Source organism: Oryzias latipes, chromosome 19, assembly GCF_053564925.1.
Source record: "Oryzias latipes strain Hd-rR chromosome 19, Olatipes_Hd-rR_3.1".
Taxonomy (NCBI): Eukaryota; Metazoa; Chordata; class Actinopteri; order Beloniformes; family Adrianichthyidae; genus Oryzias; species Oryzias latipes.
The window spans coordinates 6,782,260-6,802,270 of NC_136255.1; the positions used below are offsets into that span (position 1 = coordinate 6,782,260).

The 20,011-nt window shown below is 38.6% G+C and overlaps 2 protein-coding genes and 1 long non-coding RNA gene across 11 annotated transcripts in view; 2 read left to right on the top strand and 1 right to left on the bottom strand.

Annotated features, from left to right (window-relative positions):
* The first annotated feature begins 138 nt into the window (after positions 1-138).
* Positions 139-16,391, top strand: ttll6 (tubulin tyrosine ligase-like family, member 6). 7 transcript variants are annotated; one of them, XM_078938133.1, is made up of 18 exons: positions 277-409; positions 2,105-2,224; positions 2,296-2,414; positions 4,274-4,428; positions 4,562-4,602; positions 8,582-8,700; positions 8,994-9,124; positions 9,212-9,368; positions 9,446-9,589; positions 10,309-10,394; positions 10,479-10,704; positions 11,572-11,750; positions 11,852-12,040; positions 13,957-14,134; positions 14,415-14,678; positions 14,746-14,805; positions 15,684-15,840; positions 16,106-16,391. In XM_078938133.1, exons 6-18 carry the CDS (start codon positions 8,686-8,688, stop codon positions 16,348-16,350), a joined length of 2,031 nt encoding a protein of 676 aa, XP_078794259.1. In that variant the 5' UTR covers positions 277-409; positions 2,105-2,224; positions 2,296-2,414; positions 4,274-4,428; positions 4,562-4,602; positions 8,582-8,685; the 3' UTR covers positions 16,351-16,391. The 7 variants fall into 7 exon arrangements, with proteins under 7 accessions (XP_078794260.1, XP_078794263.1, XP_078794258.1 ...); XM_078938132.1 differs by lacking the exon at positions 2,105-2,224 and having other exon boundaries at positions 272-409; positions 4,274-4,427; positions 4,564-4,602; XM_020712189.3 differs by lacking the exon at positions 2,105-2,224 and having other exon boundaries at positions 274-409; positions 2,293-2,414.
* Positions 16,018-20,011, bottom strand: part of LOC144988054 (uncharacterized) — a 9,577-nt gene continuing 5,583 nt past the window's right edge. Inside the window, exon 2 of the long non-coding RNA XR_013651800.1 lies at positions 16,018-19,927. This is a non-coding gene — a long non-coding RNA (uncharacterized LOC144988054). The remainder of the gene's footprint in view (positions 19,928-20,011) is intronic.
* LOC111946264 (homeobox protein Hox-B3a) overlaps positions 18,409-20,011 on the top strand; it is a 16,541-nt gene continuing 14,938 nt past the window's right edge. For 2 of the 3 annotated variants that reach the window (XM_078938139.1, XM_078938141.1), the window contains exon 1: positions 18,413-18,545. The gene's annotated coding sequence lies outside the window, so the exon portion shown is untranslated. Of the gene's footprint in view, positions 18,546-20,011 lie in introns of all 3 variants that reach the window. The other variant, XM_078938140.1, reaches the window with a different exon arrangement.

Here is a 20,011-nt window from a genome sequence, read left to right on the forward strand (position 1 = left end):
GAGAAGATTTTTAAGAACGTTTCATCCAAATCAAAAACACTCGTGACCATACAGAAATATTGTTTGATACTCATCCCTAGTAAAAATCAGGAGTTTTGTTTACGTTCCTTTTTCTAAATGACCATGCTTTTGAAAAACAAACAAACAAAGAATCTAAGTAGCATGACTTCCTAAAAGTTCCAGCTGCTATTTCCCAGTGCTTTATCTGTAAAGACAGGAACCAATAGGAGGCAGGGGCTCTCAGAATCCCGGCTTGTGATTGGCCACAACTGTGTGCGTGCTCATTCATGTTTACATTGAGCGGCCACAAGCACCTCGTCCTGAGCGTCCATCGAAGTCCAGCGCAGCAAAAGAAGCTCGGAAACGGACCCGGTTGCTGTCAGCGGGCAGAGGACATGCTTTCCTCCCGGTAACGTCATGTTTTCTGTCCTTGTTGCTTTCAAAAGCTCCGTCGCTAAATGTTGTTGGCTTAAAAGTGACTCACTGTCGGGTTTCGTTGCCATGGTAACGGCGCAGCATGGGCTGAGTTGTGGGTGAACTTTGTTGTTCAACAAAGTTTGTTTTAGCTCGATTATTTAGACCGAAACACTATTAAAAAGCTTCATTTTTTTCTTTAATTGCCACTAATTTACTGTTTACTTTACATTTATCGTCTAATTTTTGTTGTGAAAAAAATGACGAGTAATGGAGGTTTTAGGTTATTTGAAGCTTGTAAAGTGAGCACAACCAATACAGCTCGTTAAAGTGTGACCTTAATAGTTTACTTAAGAGTAATATGTAAGATGAGATTAAAAACACATTTATTTACAATAGATTTAAACTGCTATGTCAGAGGAAGCCCTTTCTATAATAAAAAACAATGTAAATAAATAACAGCATTTCATAATCTATAGATTTAGCAAATGGTTTAAAATGTGGCTTATGAAAAAAAGTTTTTTATTTGTTGAATAAAAGTTACTTATTATTTTTTTAATGAATTAACAGAATGCTACATAAAACAGCTTGAGTGACGGGATGTCTACTTTCTTATCACTCATTAAGTAAATGGACCTTTTCAAAAACAAATCATGCAAAATGGTCTAAAGCAAAAACAAAAGTTAACCTGGCAGGTAGGGGTGTAATGATAAATCGACTTAATCAATGAATTGATTTATATTCCTACGATCCAACTAGATTGATCGACCTGAACTGGAATGATGATCAAGCCATCATTCCAGTCCAATGTGTGGAAACACTCTGAAGACGTGACCACACAGTGTGCTAGAATGTTCTACTAATGTTTCGTTTGTATTATTTTGATGTGGAAAAATAACAGTGGGTGGACCTTTATGAAACAAAAATAAGTATGGCTTTGCCATAAATTCTTGTTTGCTTTTTTCTTTGTACAAATGTTTATTTTACACTTGATTATCTTGCAAGAAATAGAAGGTATCTGGAAAACATCACCTGCACTGTTCAGTGTCAGGTATTTCTCTCTGAGTCACACTAGTTGAGGTTTTGACTAAAGATGTACTATATCCATATAAGTCAATTAATTGGATCAAGTCTTTTCTGTTTAAAATGATCCAACATCAACTGTGAATCGTATTAGCACCCAAAATTTATGAAACAAATTAAATCGTTGTTAAAAATGAATTGTTACATCCCTACTAAGCAAGTAATGCAGAAGTGTAATGAGCCTTTTTTTTACATAGAATTATGACACAAAGGTGGAATGTAGCCTATGTGATATTTGTCAACTGTAGACTGATGGATTCATTAATTATGTGTTTTGATCATCATAATTATATTATCTAACCCAAATTTCCTCCTCATCTTTCATCCCATAGTCCTTTCTGCATGATCTCTGAATGATGTCAGCTCATCTTCCACAGCAAGTGTTCAGTTTCTCCTCTTGTGCTGAAACTATATTTCTCCCTATGCTTCTGCCCTTCTTCTAATGTCCTAAGTGGAGGGCTAATCTTCAGCTCAAGGATCTTCGTTTCAGCTTGGTCAAGCATAGATGTAGAGGGTGTTGATTCACATCGCTCATTGCTGTAGTGCTTTTCAGCACAGATTTGACTTTAACAAGCTGAGCCGCTGATAGGTGCATCTCCTGTTTCAGTGAACAAATAACAGGGATTATGTCTCTCCATGCTCCCTGCTGAGATGCCCTGCTCATTTTCTCTTCACCATGTCATGATGTATCAGGTTTTTCCAACTGGTTACCAGACCCATGCCAAAAGTGGGTGAGTCCGTGTGGACCGAGCCATTTTTTTAGTGATACCTATCTGATCAAATTTATTTTTGAAGCAGGTCAAACATGGCTCAGTGGCCGGTCAGCTGAAGAGGTTGACCTCTTAAAAAGCTCTTGGGGAAAAAAGCCTCTGGGGAAAGACGCCATCCTTTGATCCACTCAAATGTAGCTTGAACACGTGAGTATATAATATTTTCATAACAGGATGAAATCTGATGTTGTCAGAGGAGCTGTGTTTATTTTAATGAATTGATCATTCTTTCAGGTAATTTAAAGACAACTCATTTCACATATTATCATCTGAATGTTGCTTTACTGTTTTCTTAGGGTTTATCTATTCCAACCATGTTTATCAGCACTAAATTCATAGAAATCTGCAGCCTCAAAAATGCCTACAATTCATAGAGTTTTTGTGTTGCACCAAAAAGATGCAGGATTGGCTAATTTAAGCTGTTTTAAACTACATTTTTAAACTCATTCTATTCAAATATCCTCATTATATTCTAAACTGTTAAAACAATTGAACCCGTTTTGTGTGTTTATTGTTTTGATTTAAGTAAATTAATGCAGAGTTGCAATATTTTTACAGCTGTGTGTCCTCTGCACAAATAAACTGGCGTGTCATGTCAAAGTTTCACCTGAATGCTTATTACTATGTTGCAACACTTGACATTTGAAATAATTTATGCTAGAGACCAACTATTGTGTGTTGAGGACAGCTAGTACAAAAGCGTAATTTGTGTAGAGTATGTTCTAGTTGTTGCTGCACAATAGAGAGTCTTGGAGAAATTGTAGGTGTGTAACTGGATCAGCGCTGAGGTCAGTGTGGCGTCTCGGTCCAGTGTAAAGCTCGCATTTAAGGGGCCAGGATTATCTAGATTGCTGGATCAGAATACCGTCACCCAGCACCTTAACCTCCCACCGTGGACCTGGGATGTCCCTGCTCTTAAGCACCAGCACCCTCGGTGTTCCATCACAATAATTACCAGGAATCAACCTGACCTCACGTTCACCCTGTAAGATAGCAGGCAGGACGCAGAGGTGAACAGCTGAGACGCTGCAGAGACGGTTAGCTCCCAGGACAGTACAGATTCACAGAGGAAGGGGGGCGCTGAGTCAATCCCTTTGTTCTGTAATTTAATTTCTTTAAAGTTATTTTCATATCTCACCTTAAAAGTAATCCATTTAAGTGTACTACAAGTATATATATATATATATATATATATATATACACACACTAGTCTATACTAAAAGAAAACCGTTGGTTGTGCAAAACTGAACCCAGTGATGGACTCAAGCACAACACTGCCTGGCCTTAAGATCCAGGACCAACATAAAAATGCAAATAAGTAAAAACAGGGAGGAATGAAGATCGATCCCTATCTCTTCAATGAAAAGTGAATTTTAATGTCCGACTCAAACGTTTGAATTTTTCACTTTTTTTGGCTATTCCAATTCTCAGTTTTCAAAACTCAGAAGTTTCAACATTAGTGCAAAATTTTGATTTCTCCCTACTTTTTTTTTTCTTTTACAATGTTCTTGGTTGCTTAAAGCTAAAATTGGAAGTACAAATCTGAATTGCATGTTGAAGGGTTTGCTTTGATGGTATGTGATTAAAAGACTGACTCATTACATGCTATTCTTAATATGATTACCAATAGGAGCTGTTATACTAATACAGTAAGTATTTTACAGTCTAGTCTGATTCCAGCTGCTCTGTTCATTTTCTATATTATTTCCAGTCACTGCCGTGAAAGTGTTGGCCCCTCTGGGTGTCCGTCCTGCCACGCCACCTCGTATTCATGTCTGTGTGACTGCGTGCTGACAGGTGCAGCACTCACCTGATGAGAGGAATGGAAATGGAAACTTGATTCCATGCACACTTTTTACAGCATGTACTTTGTTCTGTTTGATTGAGTTTCAGTGTCGGGCTTCTCACCATGTCACATTAAACAAGAAGCATGCAAATCCTCTCTGAAAAACAGAAATGAGTGCTTAAAATGATATGAAGGTCTTTGGTTGTGTCTGTGCTCACAGAGGATGGGCCTTTCGGTGGACAGTCCCGACTCCAACAATGTGGGTTGTGGAATAGAACAGCAAGGAGAGGACGAACAAGATGACAGGCAAACTGAGACCTGCACCTCCATTCCTTTTCTGCCCAGTACCAAGAAGAAGAGAAAAGGCAAGAGAAGGTATGTTGCACAGAAAGGGCTTTTTGTTCTTTTCCAGAGTTGTTTCAGCAGACAGTTATGAGTTCTTGAAATGAGGCTTTTATAGGAGCTTGCAGCAAAGCAGATTCTGTCCTTCTGTTTTTTGTTTTTTCAGATGATTGTGGATCAACCTCACCAACTGTAAATATGAAAGCGGTAAGTTATATCTTCTTCTTTCTCTTTCGGCTTTTCCCATCAGGGGTCGCCACAGCGAATCATCCTTTTCCACCTCACTCTATCATGGACATCTTCTACCCTAACATTAGCCAACTTCATGTCCTCTGTTAAGACATCCATATATCTCCTCTTTGGCCGTCCTCTTGCCCTCCTGCCAGGCAGCTCCATCTCCAACATTCTTCTACCAATATATCCACTATCCCTCCTCTGAACATGTCCAAACCATCTCAGTCTGGCTTCTCTGACTTTGTCGCTAACACAGGCAACATGAGCCGTCCCTCTGATGTACTCGTTCCTTATCCTGTCTAACCTGGTCACTCCTAAGGAGAACCTCAACATCTTCATCTCCGCTACCTCCATCTCAGCCTCTTGTCTCTGTCTCACTGCTACCGTCTCTAACCCATAGAGCAGAGCTGGTCTCACCACTGTCTTGTACACCTTTCCTTAGAGTCTTGCTGACACTCTTCTGTCACACAACACTCCTGACACTTTCCTCCAACCGCTCCAACCTGCCTGCACTCGCCTCTTCACCTCTTTTCCACAATCCCCATCACACTGAACTGTTGACCCCAAGTACTTAAACTCCTGCACCTTCTTCACCTCAGCCCCCTGTAACCTAACGCTTCTACCTTGATCCCTCTCGTTCAGACACATGTATTCTGTCTTACTACGACTGACCTTCATGCCTCTTCTTTCCAGAGCAAACCTCCACCTCTCTAGCTGTTCCTCCACCTGCTCTCTACTCTCACTGCAAATTACAATGTCATCCGCAAACATCATTGTCCAGGGAGATTCCTGTCTTACCTCGTCTGTCAGCCTGTCCATCAGCATAGCAAACAAAAAAGGACTCAAAGCTGATCCTTGGTGTAGTCCCACCTCCACCTTGAACTCCTCTGTCTGACCTACAGCACATCTCACCACCGTCATACTTCTCTCATACATGTCCTGAACTACTCTGACATACTTCTCTGCCACTCCAGACGACCTCATACAGTACCACAGCTCCTCCCTCGGCACCCTGTCATACGCCTTCTCTAAATCTACGAACACACAATGCAGCTCCTTCTGACCTTCTCTGTACTTTTCCATCAACATTCTCAAAGCAAAAATGGCATCAGTGGTGCTCTTACGGGGCATGAAACCATACTGCTGCTCACAAATCTCCACCTTCTTCCTAAGCCTGGCTTCCACTACTCTTTCCCACAGCTTCATTGTGTGACTCATCAACTTTATTCCTCTATAGTTGCTGCAGTTCTGCGTGTCACCCTTGTTCTTAAAGATCGGGACCAGAACGCTTCTCCTCCATTCCTCAGGCATCTTCTCACTCTCTAAAATCCTATTGAACAACCTTGTTAGAAATTCCACTGCTGTCTCTCCTAAGCACTTCCATACCTCCACAGGTACGTCATCAGGACCAACGGCCTTTCCGCTCTTCATCCTTTTCAGAGCCTTCCTAACCTCATCCTTTCCAATCTCTGCTACTTCCTGCTCCACAACAACCACATCTTCCTCCCTTCTTTCCCTGTCATTTTCCTCGTTCATCAGCTCCTCAAAATACTCCTTCCATCTTTTCTGTACACTCTCTTGGGTTGTTAGCAACTTTCCATCTCTGTCCTTAATCACCCTTATCTGTTGCACGTCCTTCCCATCTCTGTCTCTCTGTCTGGCTAGCCTGTACAAGTCCTTTTCTCCTTCCTTTGTGTCTAACCTGTCATACAGTTCATCGTAAGCTTTCTGTTTGGCCTTTGCCACCTCTCTCTTCACTCTACGCTGTGCTTCCTTGTACTCCTGTCTACCTTCCTCAGTCCTTTCTACATCCCACTTCCTTTTAGCCAACCTCTTCCTCTGGACGCATTCCTGTACTTCCTCATTCCACCACCAAGTCTCTTTACCGTCTTTCCTCTTTCCAGATGACACACCTAGCACCTTCCTACCTGTTTCCCTGATAATCTCTGCTGTAGTTTCCCAGTCCTCTGGAAGCTCATCCTGACCACCCAGGACCTGCCTCAACTTCTGCCTAAATTCCTCACAAGTTTCTTCATTCTGTAGCTTCCACCACTTGGTCTTCTTTTCTGTTTTCCCTCTCTTTTTCTTCCTGACCTCCAGAGTCATCTTACACTCCACCATGCGGTGCTGTCTGGCTACACTCTCTCCTACCACCACTTTGCAGTCATTAACCTCTAAAGCGGTAAGTTATATCATATCAATGAAAATCCTCAACAATTTTATTGGAATCAGAAAAACAGTGTTTCAGCAACGCATCTCCATTTTCATTTTACCGGATCTAAAACCGTCAGTGGTCTTTAAATCGGTTCAGTCTCCATGGCGTCGTTTGAAACATCCACTCTAAACACAGGCTGCTTAGAGTGTGGAATACAGCCACAAGGCAAAAATGAAAAAAGGGACACACTTTTACACAAAAGTTTGCAAAATAATGCTTAGCACTAAGACGTACAAACCTGGGATTTATCTGTAAAGATTTTTTTATTCATTCAGGAAGGTTCCACAGCAGAAAATAGTTTTCAAAAAGTCCAATTTATTTATTTTTTTAGGTTGAAGAAGTTTAATCTCTTATCCAAGACACTTTCTCTATTCTAAATTGAGCTGGTAAAAGAACTTTTTGTGAACTAGATAGCCTAATAGTTACTAGGGGATAAAATTGTTTCCCTTAATTAATTTCACATTAAATGTATGTAAACTTTTAAAAGTAAATTTTTTGATTTTCTCTGTCATTTTCTTTCTCCCTGTTCAATGAATGTCAGACTGTCAATTTCTTTTTAAGTGAACAATCAAGCAAGGGATCAAATACTTCTTTCCTCCTATGTACCATTCTCCTTCAGAATTGAGAAAGCCTCTGGAATTGATGGAAAAACATTTTTAACTGAAACCAGAATAGTTTTTTAAAACTTTTTTTATGCAACCTGGGATTTATTTTTTGCTCACTTATCAAATTTGAGTTAAGAAATTAAGAAACTGAAAACACATATAATGTTGTTTAAGATCTGTGATACAAATTTGAACCCATAACCGGTTCCCAAGAGCGTTTTAAGAGGTCATCAACCTCCTTAGATGAGCGGCCACTGAGCTGTGTTTGACCTGCTCCAAAAATAAAACAGATATCACTAACAGATGGTATCACTACAGTTAGAATTTTCTTGTGATGAACTGGAGAACCATCCAGGGTGTCTCTCACCTTTACCCGGATTACGTGGGTTTGAAAAAAGGGATGGAATTCGGAAGTTTCTTAAAATGAGACACCTATAACTCATATAAGGAGACATTTGTTCATAAAGATAAATGTGTGAACATGAATAACAGCAGGTAGCTAATTTTATTTTTCGTCCCCTAAAACAGATTATAGGTACTTAAAATAAATGCAAATATAAAAAATAAAAACAAACTGAATTATGAAAGCAGTTCTCAGTTTTCCAGGGATTTTAGCTAAATAAAACTGTTGTTTTTGTGGTGTTAAGGTCTTGTTAGTCTTTTTTGTTATTCTCATCTGCATTTGGAGCAGAGGTGGTTCAAGCCAGTCAAAGGTCATCCCATGAACCAGGGTTTTAGTTTGTAAGCTGGATGACTGGGTAAAAGCTACTTGACTAAAAAGTTGCATAAACTTCCTAATTTGTTTATGTTTACTTCCATTTTTTTATTACTAACTATTAATAAATCAATGGTTTTCTTAAAAAAACAAGCAAAAAAACCCAACTCATCAACATTACTTTTCAACTGCTTCCTAGTTGTTCAGATATACCACATTAAACACCTTTCACCTTAAGTTATTGAATTAGCAGTAAAGATAATTTGAAAACATCTTAAATTACTGACATTTTTTAACTTCTGTTATCCAAAGAAAGGAAACAATGAAAATACTCCACATTTTTTGTAAAATTAGAAAAGCAGAATCAGCTGCTCTTGAGAGTCATCCACATGACCTGTGATGTCTGCTTTGTCTCAGTGCGTCGAGCTGCTCGAAGACTTGGCCTCAGAGAAGCAAAAGAAGATGAAGACTGGACGCTGCTCTGGACCGACTGCTCCGTGTCTCTGGACCGTGTCAAGGACATGAAGTGTTACCAGGTGTTTGAATCAGTTTGAGCATGCCAACATGTTCTACAGCCGTCACCAGAAAAGGCCCCTGAAGCTGAAGTGAAGCCCCGAAATTAACTGTGTAATTGTCTTTGCGCAGCAGAGAATGAGCTGGTCAGCCGGTGATTACGAGTCATGTTTTCAGGGCATAATATTCACGGCTCTTGATGTTTTTTTCAGCTCGAGTTTTTCATTTTCTGCTGGGCATTTCAGAGCAGCTGCTGTACAAGCAGCCAACTTTATAGATGAACTAGAGGAGGTTATAGATTTCCTTTTCTTTGCAGAAAATCAACCACTTTCCAGGAATGAATGAGATTTGCCGCAAAGACTCGCTGGCAAGAAACCTGAACCGCATGCTGAAGCTGTTTCCTAAAGACTACAACATCTTCCCAAAAACCTGGTGCCTTCCTGCAGAGTCAGTTTCAACTTTATTTGAATTTCGTCCTTTTTCTTATATCAATTTTATTTTATTTCTCATTTGTTGCCCAATTTTGCTTCACAGTTACAGTGACTTCCAAGTTTACACCCGAGCCAAAAAAAGTAAGACATACATCTGCAAGCCAGACACAGGCTGCCAAGGCAAAGGCATCTTCATCACAAAGTCCAGTAAAGACATACAACACGAAGAACACATGATCTGCCAAGTGTACATCTCCAAGGTGAAGCTCAGTTAAACGTCGCATTTAAAACCTGCAAGCAGTTTAATGAACAAACACCTCCTCTATTTTCTTTGCAGCCTCTCATTATTGATGGATACAAGTTTGACCTGAGGATCTACGTGCTGGTGACCTCATGTGACCCGTTTAGCATATTCATGTTCAGAGAGGGACTGGCTCGCTTCTGCACCTCCAAGTACAACGAGCCCACACGCACCAATGTGGTGAGAACCGACTAAAAATCTCTACAAAACTACAACTTCTCTCTTGAATAGGTGGCGTGTTTTGTTCTTTTGACACAGAAATAGAAGAAATTTAGAATGCAAGTTTATCTGCAGCTAAAACAGCTCATTTTTGGTGGGATGTTAATCGTTTTTCTTTTTCTCAAACAAAAAAACATATTTTTAACAGCAATATCCATTGCACTGTGCAATGTCAAAATTATTGCCAAATGTATCTGTTTGCTAAAGTATTCTAAAAATACAGATCAAAATGTAAACCCTTAAACTTAATCTGACAAATCAGGAAAAGTTCCAGATAAAAATCATGTTTTACACTTCTCAACACATTAAAAATTTGTATTGTAATATATTTTAAAAACATTTCTGTTTTTTCTCTCTAAAACTGACCTCTGAATATTTGCACAACTTGACACTAGACAAAAAGTATTTGAGAATCCTAACATTTTCTTTTTTAAGTGTCGTAAACTCCACCTATTAGGAGATAAAGACGTAAAAAGCAGCCTCTTCCACTTGAACCCTCTGACCTTCATGCTGTAGAATTATTATTTTACACTGCTGGATCTGTTTGATTTTCATACCAGTGTAAGGGTGTAATCACAGAATCTGTTTGGTTTCATTTTCACAATTTAGTAAATAAAAATGGCGACAGTCTTGTTCTGTAAGCGGGGCACAGACAAATAAAGGCTTTTTTGTCCAAATAGGAGCATGTGTGCATGCATCTCACTAACTACTCCATCAACAAGAACAGTGAGAACTTTGTCCGCGATGAAGATACAGGAAGCAAACGGTGAGTCCATGCAGGGTCAGGTTTGTTGTTCTTAAAAAGAGGCCTGCCAACATTTATTGTGATGTTTTGGCCTCTCTTTGTCAGAAAACTGTCCACCCTTAATAGACACCTGGAGTCCCTAAACTGCAACACAGAAAAGATGTGGGAAGACATTGAAGACATCATCATAAAGACCCTGATCTCTGCTCATCCCATCCTGAAGCATAATTACCACACCTGCTTTCCCAACCACACTGCCGGCAGCGCCTGCTTCGAGATTCTGGGCTTTGATGTGCTGCTGGATCACCGGCTCAAACCCTGGGTCCTGGAGGTGAGCGGCTGAGGCAGTTATGTTCTCAGAGGCTGCATATTATCAACAAATATTCAGAACCAGGAGCTAAAATTGGTGGATGTGTTTGTTCTGTTTTGCTTCATTAACCTGTTAAGAACTGGCATGGACATCACATTTTGGGTTAAATTTGGGTTACATTACCACAGCAGTTATCCCTGCATAACTGGGACCCTGTGGAGAGGGTGAGCTCAAATATGAGCTCAGGTCTTAAGAGGTTAATGTGTTTCCTTATTAAGAAAAATACTATCAATTGGCTGCAGCTTGCTCAAAACTTAGTGGCATGCCTTTTAACCAGGACCTGAAAGAATGAGCTCATAACAATTTCTACATCTTTGCAGTGGCTCCCAGCAGCTTTAGGTACCATTTCAAGCTTCTTTTATTAGTAAGACAAATGTCTTAATGGAATTGGACCTTCACTTTTATCAGATTTACTTGTGACCCTCCCAGAGCCCTCAGGTCCTCAGGTGCAGGTCTGCTGGTGGTCCCAAAGGTCAAACCAAAATCCCAGAGCGAGGTCACATTCCATCTGAATGGGCCTTGCCTGTGGTAAAGCCTGCCTGAGGATGTGAGGGCTTCATCCACTGTGGAGGTTTTTTAAGAACAAACTCAAAAATCATCCTCTTTAACTTCACTTTGGAGTAGTTTTTACTTTTCCTCATTCTTTATTTTGATTTTACGGACTGTTTTTTTTTGTGGGATGTGTATGTGTGTTGTTGTTTTTTCTATCATGATTGCTATTTTTGCTTCTACATTTTTTAACTACCTTTTAGGTTTTCTGTATCAAAAAATAGTGCTGTGTAAATAAATTGTCATTTGAATTTATGTTTGCGTTTGTTTTGTGCCCAGGTAAACCATTCCCCCAGTTTTACCACTGACTCACAGCTGGACCGTGAGGTGAAAGATGCGTTACTTTATGACACGCTTGTTCTGATCAACCTGGCTGCCTGTGACCGTCACAAGATCACCAAGGAGGAGCGACGGAGGGCAAAGGACAGACTACAGCAAACTTGTTCTAAAGAAGCCCGGTAAGGATTTGAAAATGTTGGGCTTTTCATTCTGGGTTGCTGATACTGTGTAGCAACTTTGTGCAGTTCAGAAGTCAGTCCCAGTGTTTGTGTTTGTTCAGGGCGCAGGAGCTGCGTCAAAGCCATGCAGTCACAGTGGAGCAGATGGAGGAGTATGAGGCCAAAAACCTTGGAGGATTCAAAAAGATCTATCCTAGAAAAGAAGGTGAAAAGTACGACAAATACTTCAAGCACAGCCGCTCGCTCTTCCAGGAGACTACAGCATCTAAAGCAAGAGAAGAGTGTGCAAGGTACCTGTCAACGTGTCTGCACTAAAGCTGTCAGAGATTCACCAAGTTTCACCTTTAAGAGAAAACTGATCAGACTTTGAAAAAAGGTTTACTAAATATGAAAAGTTTCACATTTAATATAATGTTCCTTTTTGAAGTGGGCAGATGTATAGACAAGCTTGACATTCACAGAAATATTTAACTATACATAAAGATATGATGTGATCACGTGATTCACCTGTTTGTTCTGTTTCTATTTGAAGATGATTTTTTCACCTCACTGGTTGATGCCGTCTTGATAATGTTGGCAAACTCTCAACTTTCTAAAATGATTAATTATGCGCTAAAATGAAGCGGAGAGTCGAAAAACACCCGGAAAGTCTGTTCAAGAGCGATTCATGGTCACGCCCTCATGTTGATGATATGAAGTTTATTAATGCTTTACCTCTAGACACATCATTAACAATGAATCTAACTACAGATGTTAAAGCAGTTTCTGTTTTTTTCATACGTGTTAGCCAAAAAAGAAAATGAAAATCTGTGTGAAATTTTGTTCTCCATGGAAACACTTCATTTGCTGAAATTTTTGCTATAGTCAGCATTTTTAGGGTCAATTTGTAGAATATGAAAGCTCTACTGGTTACAATAATGTCCAATTCATCAGATTATGCATATTTCTGAAAATTGGTGGGGTGAATAAGACAACAACCTTTTGTTTCTTGTTGTGAAGAAATTAGATATCAATCCCTTGCAAAGTGATCCCCACAGCAAAGTATAAATTATTTGTGTTATTAAAGATTAGTTAATGTAAATAGTTATTTAACAGTGACCAAAAGCATTAAAGTTTTTAAGATGTCACAACTGAAGCATTATTTTTCTCAAACTGAGATAACCTTAAATGGAAAAGCAAATTGTTATTTATTTTATTAAATGTTCAGAAGGGAGCTTTAAACCAAGCAAAACCACAGTCACCTGCGCCTCTGTATTTGTGCAGATAACATAGTAAAACATGTGAAAGCTTAGTGTTATTAGAATGACTGCTGAGCAGATTGAATGGTTTGAATCTCTGCTGGAATACCTGTTAATGGGACTCTAATATAATTGTATAATTTGAAACAATTAAAATGCAATTTTAGAATTAATTTTCATCAAATGATGGCACTTATCTGAATGGGCCTGCACTCCTCCAATAATTAAACTCTAAACCTGTAGCTATGAAGGTCTTCCTTCACACTTGATCTCCATGAGCCGATTTAATGAGCACTTTTAGAAGCAATTTTAATCAAACATTACACTATAAACATGGGAACACAGATTTTTTTAAAGCAGTGTTTTATTTATTTAAAACAAAAAGAAGTAAAATCACAAGGACTTCTTCCTGATCATTGTATCTGTTCTTAATAATTATGGTGAAGAGGCTGAGTTTATTTGGTGTGAAGGATTTATGATCTTTAATCTCACAAATATTTGTTCTCTAATCCAGGAGTGACTGCAGTGACTGCATCTAATTTATGCAACGGTCCTCCTTTCCACAGCAGAGCTTCTACAACTCAAGTTTAAACCTCCACTCAAAGCTGCATTTGATTGGCTTTAATTTTTTCCCGTCTAAAAGTAGTTTTATTTTTATGTTTTTATTCCACTATTCCACTGGTTTTATTTGATTATTTTCACAACAGTGATTTTTTTTGTCTTAGTTTACTGCATTTTAAGCATTTAAATGTGTTTTTAAAATGTGATATTTGTATAAAATTGACATGAGCTAAGTGTAGAAATCACAAAGTGATGTGTATTTAAAGGAATCCTTCACAGGTGTTTAGAAAATGTTTGTATGTTAAAGTGTGGTGCAGCTTTTGTAACATTTGCCTTGTCAGTTAATAACATCCTCACTCGTGTTTAATAAATGAAGCTAAAACAGTGTGATATCTTTGTGTCTTTAGGCAGCAGCTCCAGGACCTCCAAGTCAAGCAGGAGCAGAAGGAGCGCTACCAGAAGGGGGGACCCCGGAAGGATCTTCAGGGGGAGACAGCGGGGGAGAGAGCCAAACCGCGGCGAGCACCGGCGCAGATACTTAGGCCTTCTCCTCCTCCTCCTCCTCCTCCTCAGGCTGAGGCACAGGTGCAGTGATCACAAAATGCCACAGGAGGGAGTCACACACCTTCATCCTCAGGATAAATGACTCCTCTTCTGACTGACCCCTCTGAGTATCTGCAAACGCTCTCAATTTAAAAAACACTCAACAATATTCCAAATGTAATCGGATAAATCGCATTTATGATCAAATACACATGTTCTGTCAGGAAAATGTGACATCAGGGTAAATCAGTAGATGTTTTACAACTTTAACACGGGATGCAATAAACACAAATTGAATTATTATGTGTGTTCTTCCTTCCAGAGCAGCCAGTCAGTGGATCCAGAGGCTGCAGAAATCCCACAGGAGGAGCACGGGGAGGAGGCGGAGGAACAGGCAGAGGAGGATGTCAGGGAGGAGCGGGAGCGCGTGCATGCTCTGGTCCAGAGGAAGAAAATGCTGGAGGACCTGGAGGTGGTGGACCTGATTCAGAAGCTGCTACAGAGCCAGAAGAAGGGAGGAGGAATTCCGGAGGGCTCTGAAAAGGCCTGCAGCCAGCAGAAGGATCAGAGACGGGAGCAGGCAACGGTGAGACTACAACGCTGTCAGACTGAGTCGCAGCTGAGTTTTTGACTCATCAGATTCTTTATTTCAGCTGGATTCTTTAACATCATTTACACAAAGACAGCAACCATTTGCTCAGATCTTACTAAAGGTAACTGCACCAGCAATAAATCCAAATCATTTTGATAAGGATTTTTTTTGTTGTTGAAGTAACTTAATTTATTAGTGATTTCACTTGCTATATTGACATAGTCTTTTGTTAAATTTCTTCCTCAATTTGGCTTTGATTCCGTTTCATATTTGTAGTTTATAAAATGTCATGGTTTTATTGATGTTCTGAGGGAATTTTCTCATTAAAAAGAGTTTCCATGCTGCATGCATGAGAGGAAAAGGGCCTAGGTCAACCTGAGCAACATGGGATTTGTTGTTTCGGAAAATACTGCAAAAACACACCAGGAAAAAATTAACTTTGATTATATTTTTATTGTTTAGAACAAATGTGATTTAAAAAAATATTTTTTGGGTAAAAAATTGAATAAACAATAATTTAATTAAAATATTTTGTTAACATCTACTACATGTTCTTGAAAAGTTAATAGAAAATAAAGAAAGTTATATTTTCTTTATAGAAAATAACTATATTAATGCTGTTTAACGATTTTACATGTAGAAATTCTAAATGAAATTTCAATTTCTGCTTGAAAACGAATGACAGATTACCTGATTGGCTTCTTTCTTATCCTTCTTGGATCAATGATTGTTAATTGTGATTTTCATGCTATTTTTGTGACTTTTACTTATTTGTCAGAAAATATTTGCTCCTCATTCTAACCCTGTTTGATGGGACTTATTTGCTGCATCAGGCAGAAATTAAAATTGTTGCCAGACATGTATTCAATAGATGCTAAAATCCATCAAAAGATGAGAAATCAAAATATTTTAAAGATTTAATTTACTCTAAAAAATATTTGAGATGCCAAACTAAGTTGCCCTATATTATTGATAATTTCCTTAATTCTGTCTCTGCAGCAGCTCCCCTCTATCTTGCCTCAGCAGTGTTTGCTCAGGCCGGCAATCACCCGGAGGAACTTCAGTGACTCCCTAATGCATTTGAACCCTGAAATCTTCAAGAGGCCCAGGGAGAAATGCAGCAGCATTGGACCCCTGCAGAAAGCCAGCTGGCCAGGTCTGCATTGAAAAGATGCTCTGAATTTTTATGGTCTGCTTTAAAGTTTTAACTTCAATGGGTTATTTTTATTTTAAATTAAGGAAGTTTAAAATATATTTTTAAAATTCCTTATAAGTTTAGGATGTGTGTAAAAAGGAACTTTTTTTTAAACTAAATGTTAAAATTTAAGGCTTGTTTTCTCTTTTTGTGTCTACAAAATTAAAGTGAATGTCAAAGTTTTCTAATTTCTGGACTTTTTCCCTTTCTTCTTCCTTCTCTCCAGTGAGCTGTTCTTTGATTGTCAAGCAGGACAGAAGGAACAGTTCCTGTGCAGATGTGGGGTCCCGTCACAGCCACCCCCCTATGAGCAAGGTCCAGAAGCAAGGCGTGTGTTGTCCTCATGATGCTACGGCCTTGGAGAGCCTTGTTATAATCTCTACACCTGCTCCAGTGGTCAGCAGACCGGCTTTCTCTCATGCTGTACGCAACAGCAGTCGCAGAGCTCTCCAGCAAAGCAAAGGGCTGTGAGGAAAAAGCACTGCAGTTACAATAAAGGTTGTGTGATCAGATAACACTCACAAACTGTGCCAAAATAAAAGAAAGGGCTTGAAGCAACATAATAAATTTAAACTTCTTTGAAGTTGAACCCAAAGCCAAGAGACATGTTTTGGAAAATAATATACATGGTTTAAATTAAAAAAAAGTTTGCTTTGGTTTTTAGATATTATTTAAGGCTTATTTACGAAATAAAAATCAAATTTGACAAAATCAGAATAAGATTTGTGACACTGTGAAATGTTTGTAAAATGTTTTTTTTTAAATCATTGATTTGTTTTTAATCAAGTCTAATCTTCTTCTGCATCAAAATCAGAGTCAAATTTCTTTCCTAAAATGCAAATCTGTTGATGCTTATAAAAAAGTTTTTTTTGTTACGTGTTGTTCATTTTTGAGAGCAAATGTCTGTTTTCTCTGGAGTCCTCTCTTTCTCAGCTGTAGGCCATAAAGTTTTACAATGTCTCCTCATTCCCTTTCTTTGTTAACAGCGTCAGCCGCCCCCCACCCCCATAAAAATGGAAAAAACTCAGTCAACAAAACAAAAATATTAAAATACATCAAAAATTAATTTTGTTTTATGCTGCAATAATAGTGACTTTTGAAACGCTTCCAGCAAAATTATTTTAAAGATAGATTTAAATTTTTTTAATGAATTAAGAGTTATTTTTTTTTACATTTTTCTTCATTTTTTATATTTTGCTTCTGTGTTTTGTTGTTAAAGAAAAAAAACAAAATTTAAAGGTTTCGTACGATGTACAGTATACATGTATACATGTATATGTATAAAACTAATAAAGCGTGAGGCTTTTTCTTACGAAAATCGATGTTAACTTTACATTTTTTAGCTTTAAAAATAAAACAACAAAAAACACATAAACAAGCCGCCTCGCCTTTTATAAAAAAAAAAAAAAACGGCGTATAAGTCTTTAATATTTTTTCCAATATAACAAATTAAAAAAGATCTTTTGGCATTTTTTTCCTGAGCTTTTATTAAAAAGATTTCGTCGAGAGTTTTACTCTTTTGGGGTTAAAGAGAGATACAGGTTGTGAGGGACTGTTGTATTTCAGGAATTTATGGTTTTATTGGGTCTCTAAATGTCGGAAATCCTCTTTGGAGAAAAAAAACACACCAGCCCGAAAACTGAGAAGATCCCTTTTGGAAACTGAAAAGTTGAACTTAACTATAACAAAACAAACAAAAAAGAAAACCCGGCAAACCCGCTTTTTCAGAATTGATTTTGGCCAAAAACAGAATTAAAATGTAAACGCTGTTTTTATTTATTTTTTCCTACAGACAAGCCTGTAGACTTGAAATCGAAAAAAAGACTAATTGACAGGCGAAACTGGAAGAAATGTTTATATTTCATCTAAATCATTCTTACCTCTTTAAATAATATTAACTAAAACGCTAAGAAATGACGCATTAAAAAACGGGAAATATGTGGGAACATTTGTTTTTTGTGTCTTTGAAACAAATAAAAATTCACGTTTTTACATTCTGACAAAAAGATTAAAAGGTAAACAACCCGTTTAAACCAGCTTGTGTAGAACCGATTGCGCATATTGAGTAAAACATCTGTCTCTCTCAATAAACCTGCACCTTCCAACTTGATTTTTACGCCCTCCGTCACCTCCATAACCTCCAAATATTCTATTTTTAAGAAAATAAAAATGGCGAAGAGAAAGCGTGTCTAAAGCTCAAAAACCGCCGCGGTTTATGAAAATTTACAACTTTGCCATGGAAGTTTACGACTTTCCCGGTGCAGGGATTGGTTGCTGGCGGTCATGTGGGCAGCAGGAATGGGAACTTGTTTCCCCTGAGGTTATATTGCAGCTGCTGTTTTCCACCGCTCCTTCACTTAACAGAAGAAACACAAGCTTTTTCTCTTTTTTATGCTTTTGTGGAGCGTTATTTGGGTGAGCAGATTCCCTCTGTTTAGAATTCTCCAAATGCAGCTGTATGCGGCGCCTCGGCGTGTGCGCCATGTTCACGTGGATGCACTTGTGAGAAAACATGTGCGAAAATTGAGAGATCATCACAGTGAAGTGGAAGGATTACTTTGATTATGTCACTCGCACAAAGGGGGATTTTTTTAAGGACTGTCAGAGAGCGGAATCTTCTCCTCCAGAGTGGCACACACACTGGGAATGATGGATTATCAACAAAGGTAAGGGCACCATGTTTTTCTGCTGCTGCTGTTACCACACCAGGCCTGGTGTTCACAAAAATCCACATCTACAAAAATGGCAAAGCAAAACATCTCTTGTTATTTTTTTCATCAATGACGTCTGCAGATTGTTAACCCCTAAGATGCTGCGGGGTACAATAGCATACCCTCTACCAAAATGAATTGACTAAAAAAATGATTCCCACATTTGAAGTTAAACTGGAGACGTTGGTGCGACTGCACGTGAGACAAGCTTGACTTTGATGATGATTGTGGCGATAGAGGTCAGAGAAGGCCTGCGCCAATGCTAAGCTACGCTTTTCTTCAAATTCGGGGAAATCAGTCCACCTAAAAGTCATACGATTTCACATAATCTCTAATGTTTTATGGGATTTGTGTTTGGTATTTATTCTTGAACCTTGACACGACTTTTATTTTTCACATTGCGCAGCTCTGGCCCTTGAATTTCAATTGCATTTTGCGCCATCTTTAAGGTGCCAGGAAATGATACTACCTGCCTTTTTTCTGATAAAAATCTCAGATATCATGATGAATTTATGCTCTTTTTTTGTCTATTTATTTTATCTATTTGTTGTTACTGATGAAGCTTGAAGTCGTGTTTGTTTCATTCTGCGCTTCTTTAGCAACAACGTGAGTTGACTTTGACAGACACCAAAAAACTCGTGTTTTTTTTAAATAATCTAAGGCCAACCCCTTTGACAATATGCTCTAAAGTAAACATCAAATTTAATAATATTTTGAGTTCGATGTTTCAAATGATGTGTTTTTCAGGTAAAATACGCGCAGCGGAGAGTCCGTCTTTATTAGTTCAGGACTTACTAAACAATTCCTTTTGGATGAGAAATTGAGTCCATACAACCTAAGTGTACCTAAGAGGATTAATGAGCAATTAAAATAGAAAACATGACACCCATTTGAACAAAGCCGCACCGTTCTGCAAAAAAAAAAACAAAAAAAAAAACTGGTCATTGTATTGAAAATGTCTAGACTTCAGCATAATAATAATAATGGCATTATTATTGAAACAATCAATGACTTAATTTTTTTGCTCTAATGTCAAAATTGCCTTCTCAAAGCCAAAAATCATTATGAATTGATTTGCGTTATTCCTGCCGAACACTCGTTATTGACAGCTGCAACTCGTGATCCATGCAGCGCAATGGCGCCCAAACTTTATGCACATTTTCTCTTTACTTAACTGTCCTTTGAACGTGAGGGACTATTGTTGTCTTGATCACGGTGGGGTAAGGGGATGATGATGGTGATGATGGTGATGATGATGATGGTGTGCTTGAGCGTCCTCTACGCTTCCCTCACGTCTGCGTGCACTTGGTGGCTGTAGACTGGCGATGAGCTCACACCTTTGAAGAGTGAAATATTGGCGTTATTGACGCAGTCCTTCTATTTAAACCAGTCAGTGCTCCCCGTAGAGGTTTTCAGTGGCC

Coding starts and splice junctions, on each gene's coding strand:
- ttll6 (XM_078938132.1), top strand. CDS start 4,277: ATGGGCCTTTCGGTGGACAGTCCCGACTCCAACAATGTGGGTTGTGGA. Junction 4,428..4,563: donor GAAGAGAAAAGGCAAGAGAA/GGTATGTTGCAC, acceptor GTTTTTTCAGAT/GATTGTGGATCAACCTCACC. Junction 15,841..16,105: donor GCAGAAAGCCAGCTGGCCAG/GTCTGCATTGAA, acceptor CCTTCTCTCCAG/TGAGCTGTTCTTTGATTGTC.